Here is a 20994-nt window from a genome sequence, read left to right as displayed (position 1 = left end):
TCCGGTCAAAAAGACCGCCCCGAGGAGAGTGACATCACTTCCTCCTGCCTGTGTTTACACTACACAGGCAGGGGAAGCTTCTCATTCGCCAGGAGCAATCGAGAGGGGATGGCCAGAAACCAACGGCCATCCCCTCATCCCGGATCGCTCCTGAAGCAAAACGGGCCGCAGCCAGCGAGGGGGTCCCACTGGAAGGCAGGCACGTACGGGTACGTGATTGTGCCCGTCCGTGCCATTCTGCCGACGTATTTTTACATGCGGCGGTCCTTAAGTGGTTAAAGGTGCTGGCTGCTAGTCCTTTCTCCATTCCTTCATGGAGAAACGTACTGAAATGATCCTATCTACCTAAAAGCCCTTAGCCACACAATAGGAATTGAACTTTTTCCAGACCTTCAGGTAAATGACTCGTCACTTCCTTCCTGCTGGAAAGTAAGGTTTTTATTACTCTCTCTGATAAGCCCTTGGCTCTCAGGAGGTCTGCTGCCAAGTTTAGCAAGATTGCAAACAAAGGTCTTTTTGGCCAAAAGGTGGCGATTAGGATCATGTTGGTCCTTTCCTCTCGGAATTTCCTTAAGACCAACGGAATTAGAGGAAATGGGGGAAAGGCATAATACAGCCGGAAATGCCATGGATGAGCTAGCGCATCCATGCCTAGGGCTTGATTTTCTCGGTGAAGAGTAAAGAACCTGCGCGCTTTCGAGTTTTGCTGGCTGGCAAACAGGTCCACCTGGGAGGACCCCCACTTTCCAGAGATCATTAGAAAGATTTCCTGGCTCAGGCACCACTCTGCCTCTGCCAACCTCCTTCTGCTGAGTAGGTCCGCCAACAGATTCTGAGAACCTTTTAGGTGAATCGCTATTAGGGAGGCCACATTCTGTTCTGCCCAGGCGAAAAGTTGGTTGGCAAGACTCAAAAGACTCTTGCTCCTGGTTCCTCCTTGTTTGAGGATATAAGCCACCGCTGTCGTATTGTCTGACTGGACCTGCACATGCTGTCCCGACGGCCTGATGAAAAGCTAACAGGCCCAGAAGGATGGCTTTTAGCTCTCGCCAATTTGAAGACCTCTGGGCCTCTGCCTTGGATCAGGTCCCTTGTGCAGTCAGACCATCCAGGTGGGCTCCCCAGCCCCAGAAACTTGCATCCGTTGTCAGATGCTTGCCTATTGGGAAAACCCAGGAGAGGCCTTTCGATCTTTCGATAGGTTGCCCGAATTTCTCCACCACCACAGTGCTCGTTTCACTCAAGGGGAGAGCCTGATCTGTTTCCCAAGTGAAGTCCAATGCGACCAGTTCTGTAAGATGATCCATGACAGAATGTATCAAGGCATGGATGACACCAAGAGCAGGGTGTTCACAGTCCACAGAGTATTGTCAGACATGGTTAAGAGGGAATGGAAAGATCCAGAAAGGGGTCCCTTCCTTTCCAAAACCCTTAGAAGGCGTTTTCCCTTTGATGACAAAGAATCGGAAGTGTGGAACAAAAAGCCAAGGGTTGATGCCGCTTTTTCACAAGTCTCACGCCGAACAGATCTGGCGTTCAAAGATATGGGAGTACTCAAGGACGCTATGGATAAGACGGCTGACTCCCTCTTGAAGAAAGCCTGGGATTCGGCATTGGCCAGCCTGTAAGAGCAGGCTCCCCTAGGGAGGACATTAAAGAACCAAAAGGGAAAAAAAAAAAAAAAAAAAAAAAAAAAAAAACACAGCCCACAAGGAGAATAAAAGGCACCTCCGTGCCCCTCTTACCTGGGCCTGGCCGGTGCTTAAGGTGCCTGCCTCCACCATCACTGGTGTCCTCTCCTCCATCCTGCAGAGAGCCACAGCGGGGACTGAAACGAACTACCGCTTTTTAAAATTCCCGAGATCAGCATCCTCCGACCCAGGAGCGGAAGCGCCGGCCTACAGACCCGGCCCCCTGACCTTTGCGATACGGGCAACTGGAACTAATCGTCGCCCCCCCCATGGGAAAACCCAGAAGCCACATTGGCAGCGAACCAACGCCTCTCTCTGCTCCCTGCGTGCTCCGCAAACAGAGCCCAGACCCTGCTGATGCCTCGACCCCCTGCCGGCCACCGCTCCACTGAGCATGGGAAAAGCCGGGGGGCTCCGGAACACCCTCCAATCGTACCAGGAGGGTGCTGGGATGGCCCTTAAGAAAAACGAGCAAGCCGGGAGGTAAGCCTTCATACTCCACCCTGGAGAGAGCGCATAACCCCCCTTTCTGGTTCCCACAGGTGCTTCCACGATGGCGGAGGAAACACAATAATTGAAGCCATGGTGGAAGAGGAGGGATTTAAAAGGTTGGGAGGTGTTTCCTGAAGAAAGGGGCAGAGCTGCGCTCTCTCCAGGGTTGTCCTGAAAGGCGATTTGAGAAAAAGCACCAATAGTCTGCAGAGCTGACCAGTGGCACCTAGAGCCTTTTACTGGGCCCCCTCAACAGAACAAGTCGCAAGAAAGATACTCCCAACATAAATCTCAGCCCTACCTTAGGACCAGTATCAGCATGTTCTGCCAGCTCTGCCACTGCTGAAGACACAGCCTGTGTGTGCCTGGTCCCCCCAGTGCCTACTGCCACCTGCTGTACATAAGGCTACCTGAAGCTCCTCTTGCTGGGTTCCCAGTATGCCGGTGTGGACTGGGTGCTATTGTGCGCAGCCCCTCCATATCCACATGCTCCAATGTGAAATATGGCCACTCCCAAAGGGACTTTAGAAAAAAGGGGAGAGCGTACGCATTCGACCTGGCAGACCATACCACCAGAAGTGGTGTCCCTCACTTGATCATCTATAGTGCCCATGCTTTCTACAGCCACCATCAATGTGATATATTGCCCGTAACACCACAAAAAGGAGAGCCACAACCCGCCACCTTCTGAAACGGGTATGGCAGTGCAAAAAAAAAAAAAAAAATGCAGGACATATGCTTCTTTTTAATGCCCCCTAACCACAGAAAATAGTGACACAAGGTGAGCTCAACTACAGCTCTCTTTTCCCACAGACCAGTAGCTTCTATCTCGTGGAGAAGGAACCTCAGACCTGAAAAATAAGAGCGGGTCCCTAGCTCATGCAGACAAAACTCACCATCTCCCTTGAGATACTCCAGGTACAGGTTCCCTTCAGGTTCACTGCTAATGACAAGGGGGGACTGTACCTGAGAGTCCCCTGTCATAAGGACAAAGGCCTAAAAAGGTAAAAATAATAGGTCTGCGACCCCGTCTAGCCAGAGGAAACAGACTGAGGAGCTTGACATGAGACCATGCTTTTATTTAATGTGGATGATGAAGGGGTCGCTCACCCATACACATCGTGCTTTGCGCATGTGCAGTAGGGAACCGACTTTGAAAACACGAGGCTTCGCTGCCAGTTTCACTTAGTGGAGATGGCTGCGGCAGCACCCTATAGCCGATTGAAAAGTCGGCTCGGGTAGGGACACTGCTGGATTCCTGGACAGGTAGGTGTCCTAATATTAACCACTCGTGTGACACTGTACCCAAATAAAAAAAAAAGTTGTCTTTTCCCCCCCCCACAAACAGAGCTTTCTTTTGGTGGCATTTGATCACCTCTGCAGTTTTTATTTTTTGCTCTACAAAACAAAAAGACTGCCAATTTTGAAAAAATACGTTTTCATCAATTTAGACCAATATGTATTCTGTTACATATTTGTGGTAAAAAAGAAAAAATCCCAATAAGCGTATATTGATTGGTTTGCGCAAAAGTTATTGTCTACAAACTATGGGAAAGAATTATTATTTTTTTAATACTAGTAATGGCGGCTATCAGCCACTTATAGCAGGACTGTGACGTTGCGGCACACAAATCGGAAACTCAGTGATGCTTTTTGGGGAACCAGTGACACCAATACCGTGATCAGTGCTAAAAATATGCACCGTCACTGTACTAATGACATGGCTGGGAAGGGGTTAATACCAGGGGCGATCAAAGGGTTAAATGTGTGCCTAAAATGTGCTTACCAAATGTGGGGGAGGTGCTTGTATTATGGAAGGCAGAGATCCGTGTTCCTGCTTTGCAGAAACACAGGATCACTACCTTCCCTACTGACAGAATGTCAGACCACTGTTCTGCTTCTGTCCCAAATGATTGGCGGGTCCCGGTGGACATGAAGTCCCCTGGGCCCGCTGCGTCCAATCACAGCGGGAGCGGGTCGCCTTGGAAGTGCAGGATCACGCACCAGTACGTGGTTCTGCACAGGAGAACCACCTTGTCGCTTTATATGTACAGTATACAGTCAGCAGGCGGTTAAACTGACTTCATTTGCAGATAGAAGTTCATCCTTTTGATCTGTAGATAAATAATTTTGTTTAAGCAGCTGAGAAATGTTGTTAATAAACATTATCCAGTTGTCCCCCCCCCCTTTTTATTTTGGACAGCTCCAATTTCCGGGACTTTGTTTACACTTCAGCTGTTATGGACTGCTCCTTAACAACTGAGAATTGGTGCCCCCCCCCCCCCCCCCTTTACATTTTAGCTGTCAGTGGGGGAATCCTGCTGAAAGAACTGAGCCTTAAAGTAACAGTTTTAAGTATCCGAGCACTTGCACCGATACTTGTGCAAATGGAATGTATGTTCCTTACTAAAGAACATTATTTTTATTGTGTTATGGGTAAAGTTCTGCTTTAACCCCTTCCCGCCGAGTGTACGCAGATGTGCGTACTCGGCTTCCGGGGGGTTTACCGGGATGATGCCCGCACCTGCAAGCATCATCCCGGTACCGTTTTTTTCAGCAGGCGATTGGCTATCCAAGCATAACAACCGATGCAGCTAAAAGCCGCTCGGCTGTTATGCCGGAGGAGCGGGAGGGGACGTCCCCCCTCCCGCTGCTGGGGAGGAACTGGAACGAAGCCGTAATCGGCTTCGTTCCAGTCTCCTCATGGTAAACACGGAAGCGACGTCACTTCCCGTTTACTCGGCTGCCAATGGCGCCGGTTTTAAAAAGATATACGGTGTTCAGAATCGCAGTTTTCGGCGATCTGAATACATTGAAGTGTAAAGGCGGGTGGGGGGTCTTTTAGACCCCCGATCCCTCCATAAAGAGTGCCTGTCAGCCCCTATTATGATGTTTACATTCCTTGTGACAGCAATAAAAGTGATCAAATTTTTTTTTTATTTTTTTTAAACAATTTAGTCATTTTAAAATAAATAAAAAAAATATATATTTTAAAGCGCCCGCCGTCCCCGCGAGCTCGCGAAGCAAAGAAAACACATACGGAAGTCATGCCCACGTATGTAAACGGTGTTCAAATCACACATGTGAGGTATCGCCGCGATCGCCAGAGCGAGAGCAATAATTCTAGCACTAGACCTCCTCTGTAACGCTAACCTGGTAACCGTAAAAAAAATTTAAAGCGCCGCCTATTGAGATTTTTAGGTACCGTACTTTGTCGTCAATCCACTAGTGCGCGCAGTTATAAATTGTGACATGTTTGGTATCTATTTACTCGGCGTAACATCTTTCACATTACGTAAAAAAATAGGGTTAATTTTACTGTTTTTTTTTTAATTCATGAAAGTGTCCCTTTTCATATATATATATATATATATATATATATATATATATATATATATATATATATATATATATATATATATATATATATATATATATAATGTTTGGGGGTTCCAAGTAATTTTCTAGCAAAAAATATGGATTTTAACTTGTAAACACCAAATACCAAAAATAGGCTTAGTCATGAAAGGGTTAAAGACAGCCTAATGTCAGTGGATTTGGGATGGCCTCAAAGAGCCTGCTGTTGCTTGGAGCACAGTAGTTGTGATTGTGCATGGGGCTTGTGGAAATGCTGGAGATCCTACTACTGTTCTAACACAGAGTGCAGCGAGGGTAGGTGTTTGGCACAAAGGAACAACACTATCATATAAATACTTTACTCTGACTACAGAAGACAAAAAAAAAAAAAAAGGGAGGGTACAAGACCATAAAACTCCAGTGCAATAAAAAACAGACCTCTGATCAGATGTTTATATTCTGACATTCAGTGCTCTTGCTCTGTATATACTAGAAGGGTTACAATAAGCTGTACATGGTGCTGCGTAAGCAAGAGGCAGCTTCACCAACTTCTATAGGCCCTCTATGGGCACCCCACAGATATTGTACATAGCCCGTGGAACACACACACACACACACACATATACATACACACTATATATATATATATATATATATATATATATATATATATATATAAAAGGGGCAATTAAATAACAAAACGGCAGATACAAAGACAGTAAATCAATACACATCACCAATGCGGAATGGTACAGGAGTCATTTTATGCCACAGATACTGCAGAAGCTGCATTCCAAACATGCAACCCAGTGGAAGATGAATACACAGGGCTCACCAGTGCTGTGTAGCCAAAGTGATCAGTCAGGTTAGGATCTGTTCCCTTCTGAATAAAGCGCTGGACACGGTTCAGGTCTCCATCCAGAGCAGCAGACCAAATTCCTGTAATAATGACAGTTTAAGTTTATGATTACGGAAAGGAAATCTGAAACAGTTCATTCAGTTTAGAAGATCAGGAAAAAAAAAAAAAAAAAAACACACATACACACTGGCTGGGAGGGTCACTAACTGATGTTACTAGTGACACTAATGCAGTGATAATACTGTACGCTGACACTGTACTGACACTGGCTGGGAATAGGTTAACATCTAAGTAGGGATGCACTGAAATTTCGGCCGCCGAAACATATCGGCCGAAAATGCCCTTTTCGGCAATTTGCCGAAAGGAAAAAACGGCCGATAATTGAGCCGAAAATGGGGCGGGGCCGGGGGCAGAACTCCGCCCCCGCCCCGCGTGCCTCCCATGATGGGGGTGAATAGCGCAGGACTGATGCAGCCAGTGATGTCCCTCTGCAGTGAAGAGAGCCGTTTGGTTGAATAGAGCGCCGGGAACATCACAGATAATAGCTGTGTGTTCCCCGTCGTGTGCCGTCACACACAGCCCCTCCCCCTTGTCCGGGGAACTTTGATAGACAGATCACCTGTCCAGATTGGACGGGTGATCTGTCTATCAAAGTGCCTGGACAAGGGGGAGGGGCTGTGTGTGACGGCGCACGACGGGGAACACACAGCTATTGAAATTAAAGCTGTGATGTTCCCGGCGCTCTATTCAACCAAACTGCTCTCTTCACTGCAGAGGGACATCACTGGCTGCATCAGTCCTGCGCTATTCACCCCCATCATGGGAGGCACCAGGGGTGGGGAGGGGGCAACACTGGCTGCATCACTGGGGGCAACACTGGCTGCATCACTGGGGGCAACACTGGCTGCATCACTGGGGGCAACACTGGCTGCACTTATCTCTTTTATCAGGTCGCCAGTCTCTGACCACCTCCTGTACCGTGTCGCCAGTCTCTGACCACCTCCTGTACCGTGTCGCCAGTCTCTGACCACCTCCTGTACCGTGTCGCCAGTCTCTGACCACCTCCTGTACCGTGTCGCCAGTCTCTGACCACCTCCTGTACCATGTCGCCAGTCTCTGACCATCTCCTGTACCGTGTCCCCAGTCTCTGACCATCTCCTGTACCGTGTCCCCAGCCTCTGACCACCTCCTGTACCATGTCCCCAGCCTCTGACCACCTCCTGTACCATGTCCCCAGTCTCTGACCATCTCCTGTATAAAAATATTTTTTGAAAACAGTCATTTTCGGTATCGGTGCTGTTTCGGTATCGGTTTTCGGCCTAGTGTATTTTTCATTTTCGGTATCGGCACCAAAAAACCCATTCGGTGCATCCCTACATCTAAGGTCATCAAGGGGTTTAACAGGATAAGTTCACCTTTTGGAACATGTTACAGATGTTCCATCTGTTTTTAGGGTGGAACATATAAAACATGTTCCCAATGCTACAACCGCTGCTCGTTCCCCCTTCTCCCTGTGACAGCAGTACAGGGAGAAGTTCCCCGTACTAGCGGTCACCTTTTGAAAATCAGAGTGGCTGTGCGGGGTTCCGCTCACACGGCAGTGTCATTCACACAGCTTTGCATATGAATGACCTACAAGCCCTGACATCCTTTACGGCTGTCAGGTTCATTGATTTTTTTATTTTTTTTGTCAGTGTATCCGTTTGGCCGTATGAGATGTATGGGTACAGAGATTCACTGACAGATATGCAGGAGATCTGGAGGATCTGGTGATCGCCGATGCAATGCTTTACAGGCTCAAAAAACTAATTCATAATAATAAAGTTTTTTTTACCTGTTAAAAAAAAAAAAAAACAACAAGTTAGACTTACTGGTAACTTTTTCCCCGATAGACTTTCAGGACAGCCACCGGAGAGATCATGGCTCCACCTCCCAAAAGGAAACACCTCCTCCAGAGCTTTTTAAGGAAAGAGACTCTCCGACCCCGGCTGCAACATATAAGTGACAGTTATCATTGTATTACAGCAATAACATAAAACAGGGCAGGTTACTGCTGTCCTGAAAGGCTATCAGAAAACAAGTTACCGGTAAGTCCAACTTGAATTTTCCAAAACGACTTTCAGGACAGCCACCCGAGAGGATTACCGAGACTTACTCCATTTAGGGCGGGACAACAGCCTGTAAGACTTTCCTTCCAAAAGTCTGATCCCCAGCCGTCATGAGATCTAATCTATAATGGCGGGCAAATGTCAGCAGACTTGACCAGGTAGCTGCCTTACATATCTGCTCGGGGTGGCGCCAACTCACCGCTGTAGCCCTTGTGGAATGAGCCCGGACACTCACTGGACTCCTCTGGCCAGCACAGGAATAGGCTTCTGCAATTGCCATCCTTAGCAATCTTGATATGGTCCCTCTGGAAGCTTGCTTTCCCTTTTTGTTGCCTGAAAATAAAATAAATAGTGCATCCGTACGTCTAAAGTCCTTAGTGGCTTCCAAATAACTTAGGAGTGCTCTCTTAACATCCAAGGTATGGAATTCTTCTTCCTTCTTATCCAACGGATTAGAGCAGAATGTAGGGAGAATTATCTCCTGAGATCGATTCTGAATCGACGCCACTTTGGGCAAAAAATTAGGGTCCGTTTTTAGGACTATCCTATCTGGGAAAACAGAAAAGAACGGCTCCCTGATTGACAAGGCCTGCAACTCACCAACTCTGCGAGCTGAAGTAATGGCCACTAAAAAAAAAAAAAAAAAACAAACACACACACACACACACACACACAAAAAAAAACTTTAATGTAATCCATTTCAGGGAGGCCAAATTAATAGGTTCGAAAGGATCCCTAGTCAGGGCCTGCAAAACAGTAGACAAATCCCATACTGGGCAATTCTTAGACACAACCAGTCTAGATCGAGAAAGAGCTTTGAAGAACCCGATTACTAGAGGGTCCGAAGCAATAGGTTTCTCTAAGAAAAAACCCTGGTGTGGCCACTTGCACCTTGAGGGTGCTGACTGCTAAATTATTGTCTGCCCTTCTTGCAGAAACTCCAAAATTGAAGCAATTAGTCTTGATGATCTTGCCGAAGTCTTGCACCAGGAACTGAACACCTTCCAGTATTTGAAATACATTGCCCTTGTGCCTTTCTTCCTACTGGACATCAGAGTAGCCACCAACTTGTCTGAGAACCCTTTTCTCTTCAAGAGCTGCTCCTCAGAAACCAAGCAGTGAGCCTCAGCTTTACTAGATCCTGATGGACGAGAGGGCCCTGCAGGAAGAAATCTCGTCTTAGAGGAAGATGCCAGTACAGTTTTGGCTGCATCTGAAGTAGGGCAGAGAACCAAGGTCTTTTGGGCCAAAAAGGAGTGATCAGAATTATCCTTGCCTCCTCTCTTCTTTCTGATCTTGCTTATAACCCACGGTATCAACTGAAACGGGGGAAAGGCGTAACATAGGTGAAAATTCCATCTGTGTGCCAATGCATCTACTCCCAACGACTGCTCATGCCTGTTCAAGGAGAAGAAGAGAGGGACCTGTGCACTTTCCTGAGTGGCAAAGAGATCTACATCTGGCTGTCCCCATCTTTCCCTGATCAGCCTGAAGACCTCCGGATTCAACTGCCATTCTGCCTCTAAGACCTGGCTCCTGCTGAGGAAATCAGCTTTTTCGATTAGAGATCCCTTTAGGTGTATCGTTGACAAGGATAGCGTATGCTGCTCTGCCCAAGCCAGGATACCTTTTGCCAAATCCCGATGCGTCCTGCTTCTGGTTCCCCCCTGCCTGTTTATGTATGCCGCAACCGCGGCGTTGTCACGATAGGACCTGGACGCGTTGCTCCTGGATAACACCTGAGAAAGCTCTCTCCACTGCCTTCAGTTCCTTCCAATTTGAGGACCTCCCTGCCTCCTCCACGGACTATGAGCCCTGAACCCACTGGCTGTCCATGTGAGCCCCCCAACCCCAGGAGCTGGCATCAGTTGTCAGCCGAACCTGGACTGGGAAAGACCACAAGAGGCCTTCTGAAAGAACCTCTCGGTTCCTCCACCACCACAGACTTTTTACTGTGGTGGGGATCTTTACCAGAAAATCCAACAAACTCTGTTGGTGATCCCAAACCTTCAATATGAAGGCCTGTAGAGGTCTGAAATTAAGCTTCGTCCACTGAACCGCCGGGGAGGAAGAAGTCAAAAGTTCCCAACGGTGACATAACCTTACTGATGGACAGGGGCTGATTGGACTGTAGTTGGGATATTAACTGTATCAGCTTCTCTTTTTTTTCTCTTGCGGCAGAAAAATCTTTTGATCCAGAGAACTGATCGGAAACCCCAGGAAAGACACTTCCTGAGCAAGGACCAGATTTGATTTCTGCAGGTTTATAATCCACCCTAACTCTCTTAGGTGGGTGCAGGCTCTGTCCAGGCCTTTTCGCAAACCCTCCCTGGTCTGGGCAAAGAATAACAGGTCATCTAAGTAGGGAATCACCGAGATTCCTTCCAGACGGAGGGGAGCTAGTGCTTTAGCCATAATCTTGGTGAACACTCTCGGGGATGATGACAGGCCGAACAGGAGGGCTCTGAACTGGAGATGAACTACCTTGCTCCCTTCCCTTAGTGCCAACCTCAGATATCTCTGTGATCCGATAGAAACCGGGACATGGAGATACGCATCCTGCAAATCTATGGATGCCATATAGCACCCTTGATTCAGGAGGTTCTTTACAGAGAAGATAGAGTCCATCCGAAACCTCTCGTACCGCACTGATTTGTTCAGCCCTTTGAGGTTCAAGATGAGTCGGAACCTCTCCGAAGGCTTTCAGACCAGGAACACATGAGGATAAAATCCCTGACCCCGCTCCCCTGTCGGGACCGGCACAATGACCCTCTGATACATCAGATCCTGTATGAGGGACTTCATAGCGAAGGTTGGATTGGATCCCTTGGGATGTTTGTAAACAGGAGCCTCTGTGGAGGGGCCTCCGTGAACGCTATCTCGTAACCGTGGGAAATCATTCTCAAAATGAACAAATTTTGGAGTAATGGCCCCCCACTGAGGGAGAAACTCTAGGCGCCTCCCTTCCACCCCGACGGGTGAGTTATTGTGGCTTGGCGGAGGATTGAGGAGTACACCCCCTTACCCTTGGGTTTTGGTGCTGCCCAAGGTTTCCTCCTGTTCTGTGTCGTACCCTCGGCTTGCCCCTTGGGGCTCCGAAAAAAACATCTACGCTGGCTTTTTCTTAACTGGAAAAGACTGTCTGCCGTTCGGTCCAGAATAGATTCTAACTCTGAGCCGAACAACAAATCCCCGCAAAAAAAAGCTGCATCTCCTGGCCAGGTTTTCAGCCACAAAGCCCTTCTAACCATGCGGACTGACTCAGCCGAAGCATCTGCAATGTATGCAATTGCTGCTGAAAGTGTAGAAAAAGAGTCCAAAATCTCCTGCTTTGGGGAATCCGACAAAATATAAGATTTCAATTGGCTGACCCAATGATCTAGATTTCTTGCCACACAGGTTGTTGCCATGGCCGGTTTTAAATTCACCATTATTGACTGCCAGGATCTTTTTAGAAGGAGATCCATCTTTTTATCCACGGGCTCTTTCAAAGTGCCCATGTCCTCGAAAGCCAAGTCAGTCGACTTTGAAACCTGAGTGAAGGCAGTGTCTAACTTCGGGACCTTATTCCAAACCAGGTCTGAACTATCTTCAAAAGGGAACCTCCTCTTATGTGCTCTAGAGAAAAAAAGGCTTCTTCTCGGGCTCCAAACATTCCCTCTTGATCATGTTAGACACCAGGGAATGAACCGGGAAGGTGCGACACCTAGAATCTCCTAGCCCTGCATACATGCAATCATGTACAGAGAGCTTTCTTTTCTCTTCCTCGATTCCTAAAGTGGCATATATCACTTTGAGGAGACCTCCCACTTCTTCTAAGGACAATTTGTACTTAGAGGCTGCCTCTGAATCCTCCTCTTCCTCTGAGTCAGACTCCTCTAAGGCCAGAGAGAAGGAATCCTGCAAGGTGTCTTGAGACACCCCCCCTCCTGTCAACTGAGAACACCCCTGGGGTTCCAAGTACATGTGCTTTCTTGAGAAGGGGGACCTTGCAGGCGCTGCAGGATTTGAGTAATTCGTGGCGTAGTGTGTTACCAATTCTTTTCTTGGTGACTATGCCCAGCTGCCTTGAGATCATTGATAAGATTCTCCTGTGTAGCTCTGGGCCGATTCCTCACCGTTCTCATGATCATTGAAACTCCATGAAGCGAGATCTTTCATGGAGCCCCAGACTGAGGGAGAATGACAGTTATTTTGTGCTTCTTCCATTTGCAAATAATCACACCAGCTGTTGTCACCCTCTCACCAAGCTGCTTGGCGATGGTCTTGTAGCTCATTCCAGCCTTGTGTAGGTCTACAATATTGTCCCTGACATCCTTGGTCAGCTCTTTGGTCTTGGTCAGGGTGGAGATTGAAATCTGATTGATTGCATCTGTGGATAGGTGTCTTTTATACCAGTAACAAACTGAGATTAGGAGCACTCCCTTTAAGAGAGAGTGCTCCTAATCTCAGCTCCTACTGGTTGGTGTGTGTGTGTGGTTGTGGGGGGGGGGCATAACCTGAGTACTGGTAAAGTGAGAATATGCCTTGATTCCTGGCCGGGAAAAGGGGCATGGCCTGAGTACTGGCAGGCAGAAGTATTTCTCGATTCCTGAGTACTGACAGGTGGGAGGGGCATGACCTGAGTACTAGCAAGGGTGTATGTTCTGATTCCTGAGTACTGTTAGGGGGAGGTTTGTCTTGACTCTAGAGTAATGGCCGGTGTGGGGGTGAGGGGACATAATGAGTACTGGTAAAGTGAGACAACAGTGTGTAACCCTGGTAAAGACAGGGAATGTCCTGAGTATGGGCAGAGTGAGAGTATGTTTTGAGTACTTAGGAGAATGGCCGCCAACAATAGGACAACAAGCATGCCTTCAGTGCCTCTGTAGACCGGTCCAGCATCCCGGTGACCCCACTGGCCCAGTCCAGCCTCCCAGTACCCACACTAGCCCGTGCCCCCAGTAGACTGGCCTCCCAGTACCCCGGGCCCGGCCTCCCAGCACCGTCATACGATGGTAGTGCCGCCCTGCAGTGAGGACACACTGGGGGCAATAAATAAATCTGCTATGGCGCTTTTCTGTCAGTAATCCTCTTATTAATATTGGTGAAACATTTCTGACGCTTTTGGTGCACCCAATCCAGGCCCATGTGACTCTTGTACACTGGAATGTAAAACGTGAGGAGCCAAGTGTGACCCACTCTGTATGGAGGACCGCCTCACACTCTATCCGGGTCATTGAGGCGCATTGTACGGGACACTCCACGGGCAGGTCTAGTCAGGTTGGGGAGTTCGGCGCGTTCTTCCCCACTTGTAGAATACACGAGGGACACTTCCCACACTCTTCTAGGGACCGGCTCTCTCCAGCCCGCCCCGTGTGACTTCTCACCTCTCTGGAAGTCCATCTCCAGCACAGTCTCCCTCAGGCCGCTGTCCGCTCCCATACAACATCCATCACAGCCCCGGGGGTGAGAGGAGCAGCCGCCCGCTCCCTCCATACTGACCGGCGGTCACACTCCGCCACATACAACCACCATGGACCTCTAACCAACATGTGCCAGCGGCCAATCAGCGAGTGGAAACATCTCATCCAATCGGAGAATTTTGCCAATAAGATAATGCTCCACTTCCGCCAGCAGATGGCGAAACCAGAGCCAGGTCCTCCCAGGGTGACGTCACGATAACGCACCCACACAGCTAATACAATACATTGGCTGACTAGTGTTTCCCCCGGGCTCAGTCATCAGTCACGCTGCTTTATTAGTCATGGTGTTCCCATCAGACTATAAACTCCAGAGAACACCACGCCCTCTTCTAGGAGAAGGCGGTCAGCCGCTGTATAGCTCCTGGTTGCCCGGGTAACCAGACATCAGCGAATAACCAACCACGTTGCAGGATTTCTTTCGTCCTGACCATTTCTCTTGCCATTGGCTGACGCATTCCCAGTAGGGGTGTTTCGAGCTCTGGGGAAATCCAATCAACGCGCCGTTACGCTGGTGTGTGATTGGCCAATGGATGTCACAGCCGCCTGAGTGGAGAGTAGTAAGATGGCGACTGCGGAGCAACAGAGTGTTAGGCGGAGGGGCCGATGGAAGGTTCCGGGCTGTCTCTGCCTGCTGGTAGTGCTGGTGAGCTCTGTGAGTGGCGACCAGACGGAGGAGTACCTGAAGAGAGAACACTCACTCAGCAAACCCTACCAAGGTAAGTCCGAGCATGGGGGAGGGAGGACACTTACCTAACACGGCAATGAATGGAGGACCCAGTCTTCTCATACTAATTCATTCCTCACCCAGGGCGGGGCCATTCCCTATAATAATAATGTTTAATAGAAGAATAATAATAATGTGTAATATGTTTAATATAATTGTACACAGCGATGGGGGGGGGGGGGGGGAACTAGATTGTACAAAGCAATGGGGGTCAGTCTAGGGCAGTGGTCTCCAAACTGTGGCTCTCTGCTTGCTGTTAATCGGCCCTCAGGGTACTATTTCTCCCACTGATTCAAATCCTTATTCTTGCCACTGTTGCCAACAATAGGGCATTATTTCGCCCACTGACACCAATGGTGGGGGGCGCGCTGCTCCGCCCACTGACACCAATGGTGGGGGGGGGGGGGGGCGCGCTGCTCCTCCCACGACTATCAATCAGTCTGCCCACAGGTGTTATGCAATTATTTTACCCCCACTGACCACTAACTCTGAGGCATTTTCTACTATTACTGGCCTCAATCCGACCCTCCTAAATTCTAAAGGACACTAATCTGGCCCATTGCTTAGAAAGTTTGAAGACACCCTGGTCTAGCAGGACGGGAGTGTTAGAGGGCACTGTATAACCTGTATGTAGCATCATCCTACATACAGTATATAGTGCTGTGTTTTGGCAGCCGTGCGACTTCCCATCTGCTGGCAGAATAAAATCTATTTGGGCTGAGGGCTGCTCAGTCATTCATAGGAAGCCTTGTATTTTTATGAGTGCATACAAGGCTTCCTCTGATGGGCTCAGGGAAAGATTGTAACATCTGATCACCCCTCCACCTCGGCCAATCAAAGGAAGTCTTGTATTCATAAAAATACAAGGCTTCCTGTGACTGAGCAGTGCTTAGCCCAGCTCTATTTTGTTCCAGGAATGAGACAGCATTCCCCATACTGCTATTGAAACACAGCGCTGTATACTGTATGGAGCTGATGCTACATAAGGTTATACAGTGCTGACAACAGCTGCGTTCTTCATCAATGGAAATAGTTTGTTTGACCCAAAGAACCTAGAGTTGGGCCTTAATGAATACAAGGTGCTCTCTTATTTGACCATGTGGTGGGGAGGGGCGGCCATGTCGCAATCTCCTTATCCAATCAGAGAATGTTTTGTATTTCTTGAACCAAATACAAGGCATTCTATGAATGGTAGCGGAGCTGCATGAGCAACCCCATGTGGTAAGTGTGCAGTGGGGAAGCTACTGAGACTGTTCCAGAATGCACCAGCTACTATAGTGATTCAGGTATGAGATATGCATAACTGCATTGTTCCAAGCTGGACCAATGTAAGTATGCAATAAAGATAATTTCTGGAGCTTTTAAAGGGGTTGTAAAGTCAGAAGGTTATTTTTTTTTTTAATCTTAATTCATTCTATACATTAAGATAAAAAGCCTTCTGTCTGCATCAGCCCCCTTAATACTTACCTGAGCCCCATCTCTTTCCAGCGATATCAACGAGTGTCTCGGTTGTCAGATATTTTCCCTACATTGGCTCCCGCTGCTGTCAAATTTAGTTAGCCAATCAGGAGAGAGAGGGGGTGGCGCTGAACCGCAGCTCCGTGTCTGAATGGATACATGGAGCTGCAGCTTGGCTCGGGTGCCCCCTAGCAAGCTGTTTGCTGTGGGGCATTCAACAGGAGGACAGAAGACAGGGGCCAGGAGCACAGAACAGGCAGATCCAGGCTTCTCTGCAAATCCACTGCACAGAGCAGGTAAGGATAAAATGTTTGCTCTTCATATAGAAAAAAAATTAGAAAAATTAGACTTTGGTATTGCTTTAAAAGAGAAGTATGAGTGTTTTTTTTTTTTTTTTTTTTTTAAATCCTACTTACTTTGGTGGATGCAGCATCGGTCTGATGCTGCATCTGTCCCCAGCACCTCTGCACTGAGAACCGAGAGATTGAATACCACTGATCGCTCGGTTCTGACAGTTCCCTGAGCAGAGAGCTGTAGACTGTCAGCCACAGCTCTCTGCTCTGCTCCCTCCTCACTCATTGGCGTGCTGAGCTGTGGAGGGGGCAGCCGGTTGAGAGGCTGAGTGGGGTGTCAGTCCCGGTACCTGATGAATCCAGACTCCATGGTCGGGATGATGCTGTGCCTGGACTGATATCTGTGACATCAGCAGAGAGGGCACTACTGCTGAAAATGAGTCACAGGAGTGCAAAACAAATTGCACTCCTGTGATCCATAGGAGAAGTCCAGCCAAACAAGCTTTGGCTGGACTTCTCCTTTTAAAGTATTCACCTTTTCAGAAAAAAAAAAAAATGAAAAGGTGACTTTAAACCCTACTCAAGCCCCCCCTTCCGGACCCACTGCACTTATCTTTGTGGGTGATACAGTTTCACTGTCGTCTCAACCTGATGCAGTGATCCTGGAGTTTGAAAACTTCTTTCTTCTTTTCCTAGGGATGCTGCGATGGATCAGAGTGGTTCGAAAAAAAAATGCTTTCAGAAGAAGAGCATTAATACTCTCCTATCCCCTACCTGCTTCTTGAATTTTCACCCCTTTGTAGGACTATAGCCTCAGGCAAAATCTTTACATCTGGCACCTGTAAGAGTGACAGATGGCTGCATCTCCTGCCACACAATGTGGTTTCATCTGCTGGTCTCTAAGGCCTCATTCACACGGGCACCATCAGTTTAGCCAGGTTAAAAACGTATCCGTATTTATCCGTTGCTTCATCCATCTTCATCCGTCTTCTGTTCCGTTAATCTCCATTTTCATCCTTCTTCTGTTCTGTACACGTTTACATTCATTTTTGTATCCGTTTTGATCCGTTTAACAGCAGTTTCTGTGCCTTTAAGGCAATTACCCAGAAAGCATTGCTCCTCCCATGCTGCATTGCAGTTTTCAGTGAGTGACTTGTCCTTGCTGTGTCCTTGTCCTTGTGTATGCTATCTGCATTGTACAATGGATTTCAACAATTTATAATTATAAGCTCCTCATGGGAGACATCTCTTGCCATGTTTCTCCTTGAGCATGTACTGGGGATGTACTTCCTCTTGTCCAACTGCTGCCTGGGTTATAGGTTAAGTTCACAGATAAACAAAAAATATCACTGATCTGTACGTAGCCTTGTACGTTAAAAAAATAAATGGATAAAATTGTAAGTGGAGGTTAGCAGATGGTAACGGATGGTCATCCGTTTGCCCATAGAGATGTATTGTTGTCCGTGGACAGATGGAAGAAAAACGGATAGATGGTCCATCCGTGTGAAAGGCATCTCTAAGTCACTACAGGACACAGTTATAACACAGGTCCAGTAGCTGAAACCACAGCACATGGCGTGGGATGTAGGCATCTATCACTCCTGGAAATTATGGATGTTGATGTTCTCCTGCAGTCTCTAGAAAATGTGGGAGGTGGCATAGGGGAAGTATTAAAGTGTATCTACGGATAGAATATAAAATCCTATATTCATGTCCACATTGTACTGTATTTCAGTTATTTCTAGCCTACTCTCAATAATCTAAATGAGCTTAGATTTTTAAATTTTGGGAAAATCCCTGCACATTTCCTTCCTTGAATTCTGTGACTTATATTCACTATACCCTGTGAGTAGGAACACGCGGTGGCACAGAGTTCATAAAGCCTGTCTTCTGAACTACAGAGGTGCTGAGAGGAGGAGTTTCAGGAGGCGGAATCAGTATAAGAATCCATTTTACCATGGGATATGTAGCCTTTAGAACAGAGGTCTCAAACTGGTGGCCCTCCTGCTGTTGAAAAACTACAAGTCCCATGAGGCATTACAAGGCTGACCGTTAAGAGCAAGACTCCCAAAGGCAATGGCATGATGGGACTTGTAGTTTTGCAACATCTGGAGGGCCACCAGTTTGAGACCCCTGCTTTAGAAGGTGAAAGTAAATGGCAAAAGGGAAGGTGCAAATCATGTAGAAAATCCAGCAAGTTGAGGAAAAGAGATGGCCAACAGACAGGCAGAGCTCCCAACATGAAAGATTTTTCAAGTAAGCTTATAATGGACTGCCAAAAGTACTGTAACTATTTTGTTTTGTAGTGCTATTGAAATGGTGTTTTAAAATGAAAGTGAACCCATAGACTTACTAATTTAGTCTATGGATTCACTTGCTTTACCTCCAGCACTATGAATACGTAATAGGTGTGTTCAATAAAGACACAAGAAATTAGAATTGTTTGTATGTTATCAGTTTTAACTCGTTGTTTGTCTATTGTTGTGACTATGAGAACCAGATCACATTTTATGGCAAACTACTGCAGAAAACCAGTTAATTCCAAGTAGTTGACATATATATTCAAAATAATGGTTCTTTTTATTTCTCCTCTTCAGGGGTGGGCTCCTCTTCTTCATCGCTATGGGATATAATGGGCAATGTGCTTGTTACTCCTCAGTATGTACGTCTGACCCCAGACCAGCAAAGCAAACAGGGGGCTATCTGGAACCGAATGGTAAGATAGATCTACAAAATCATTAGGTGGGGGCTGTCCCTTTAAAGAACAGCTTGTACCACAGGTGTAGTTATCCATTTAAGTCTGCTTAGATGATTATAGCAAAGACAGACCTCCGATTTTAGACATAAATAGTTCATGATGAGACCAACCACAATTTCTGCAGATCAAAGAAGTTTGTTAAAATCTTTGTAATGTATGTTGCTCAGCAGGAGAGGATTGCTATTGACAACAAAAGTGGAGTTTCTTAAGGCCCCATTCACGACCTATGTATTTCAATGGTGATTTTTCACATGTGATGGCTCAGGTGCCTGTAGCTTAATGTGCAAACAGAAGTTAAATCAATGCACTAAACCACATTAAGGAAAAAAGGAAATAAAAAGCAGCTAACACTCAAAGTCCAAAACAGAATAAAAATATATATGGTGTAGCACTAGTAAAACAACAATGCGTAGTAAACGGTGATGTCTTATGGAATAATGGTGAACGAACACATAAAAAGTCCAAAATTCACTGAAGAGGGCTTTTAAGAAGAATTTCAAGGGTATGTCCATCCCATGCTTAATAGCAAATCCTCAATTAGACACGTTGTGCAAATAACTGTGCAGTTGTGACGAAAAATCAATAAGAGGGATAAAATGGATACCAGATATGGTGAACTCGCTAACTATTTGGTGATGAGTCTGGAGGTTGTGGTTACACACAGGCAGACTCAATCAGACCGGAATGAGAGCAAAAGAGAACGGAAGGACACCATATGGTGTAGGTCAAAAAACACCCAGAAAGCATTTCTTTAAATGCCAATCGCGTGACTCAAACAGGCGTCATGGAATCGTGCACGCACTTGTGAAAGGTTTCACCACATGACAATCACATTGCGGGTCACATGGCAAAGAACCAAATCACATGGATAGCATAGACACACCTCTCACAAAGAGCATGTGTCAAAACACGACCACTTGACCTCCGTAGGTGCATCACAATAACGTGCCTAATCACGTGGTTCCCAATAGGTTCCATGGATCACCAAATAAGCAAATCACATCGCCTGCTGGGAAAAACACTTGATAAGACAGAAAGCACAATCCCGATGGCTCATGGGTCAGAGGGTGGTCAAGGCGCATGCGCATCCACATAAGTTTTCAAATGGACTGGAGGTGGGTAAGACTTCCCTGATACTGGGAAGCCTATCCCAACGACCGAAAGAGGCAGGAAGACAGACCACCCTCACATTAGGGTGTCCTGCCCCATCAGGGGCACAGGGCAGTCCCATGGTGGGACCCATGGTCCCATCTAAGCCCCTCAGTGTCCACAATGTCATAGCGCAAAACTAAAAGTATTCACGATAAAGTGCGCTTCAAAAGAAACCCAGTAATGAACTTTCCTGGTATAAAGAAGTAAAAATCACAACAATATATCAATACTGAAGTTTAATATAAAAAAAACAGATCACTTACCGTATATACTCGAGTATAAGCCGAGATTTTCAGCCTCTTTTTTGAGGCTGAAAGTGCCCCCCTCGGCTTATACTCGAGTCATCGCTGTCTGCCTGCTCGATCAGCGTGTCGAGCAGACAGACAGCGGCCATTCTATAATTCAAAAGCCGCGCCTCCGGCTCCGCCTTCGCCTGTGATAGGCGGAACACTGAATTTCCCAGCAGCCTGTGTTCCGCCTATCACGGACATCGTCTCATCCTCGTACTACGGACGAGGATGAGACGATGTCCGTGATAGGCGGAACACAGGCTGCTGGGAAATTCAGTGTTCCGCCTATCACAGGCGAAGGCGGAGGCGCGGCTTTTGAATTTTACAATGGCCGCCGAGGCGCCGAC

General features: G+C 47.2%; 2 protein-coding genes across 4 annotated transcripts in view; one reads left to right on the top strand and one right to left on the bottom strand.

Moving 5' to 3' along the window:
- The window catches only part of ANKRD39 (ankyrin repeat domain 39), a 28890-nt gene extending 14770 nt beyond the window's left edge, over positions 1-14120 (bottom strand). Inside the window, exons 1-2 of one of the 2 annotated variants that reach the window (XM_077469549.1) lie at positions 13877-14120; positions 6376-6479 (exon numbers count right to left, since the gene is read on the bottom strand). In XM_077469549.1, the coding sequence (XP_077325675.1) occupies positions 6376-6479; positions 13877-13985 (213 nt within the window). In that variant the 5' untranslated portion in view covers positions 13986-14120. The remainder of the gene's footprint in view (positions 1-6375; positions 6480-13876) is intronic. The other variant, XM_077469548.1, reaches the window with a different exon arrangement.
- A 355-nt stretch (positions 14121-14475) lies between these two features.
- The window catches only part of LMAN2L (lectin, mannose binding 2 like), a 45585-nt gene continuing 39066 nt past the window's right edge, over positions 14476-20994 (top strand). The window contains exons 1-2 of one of the 2 annotated variants that reach the window (XM_077469545.1): positions 14476-14688; positions 19045-19163. In XM_077469545.1, coding sequence (XP_077325671.1) covers positions 14535-14688; positions 19045-19163 — 273 coding nt within the window. In that variant the 5' untranslated portion in view covers positions 14476-14534. The remainder of the gene's footprint in view (positions 14689-19044; positions 19164-20994) is intronic. The other variant, XM_077469546.1, reaches the window with a different exon arrangement.

Source organism: Lithobates pipiens, unplaced genomic scaffold, assembly GCF_037356315.1.
Source record: "Lithobates pipiens isolate NorthernLeopardFrog02 unplaced genomic scaffold, aLitPip1_a1.2 Scaffold_8, whole genome shotgun sequence".
In the NCBI taxonomy this organism is placed as follows: domain Eukaryota; kingdom Metazoa; phylum Chordata; class Amphibia; order Anura; family Ranidae; genus Lithobates; species Lithobates pipiens.
The sequence above is the reverse complement of the archived record's forward strand: the minus strand, read 5'-3'. Positions and strand labels throughout refer to the sequence as shown.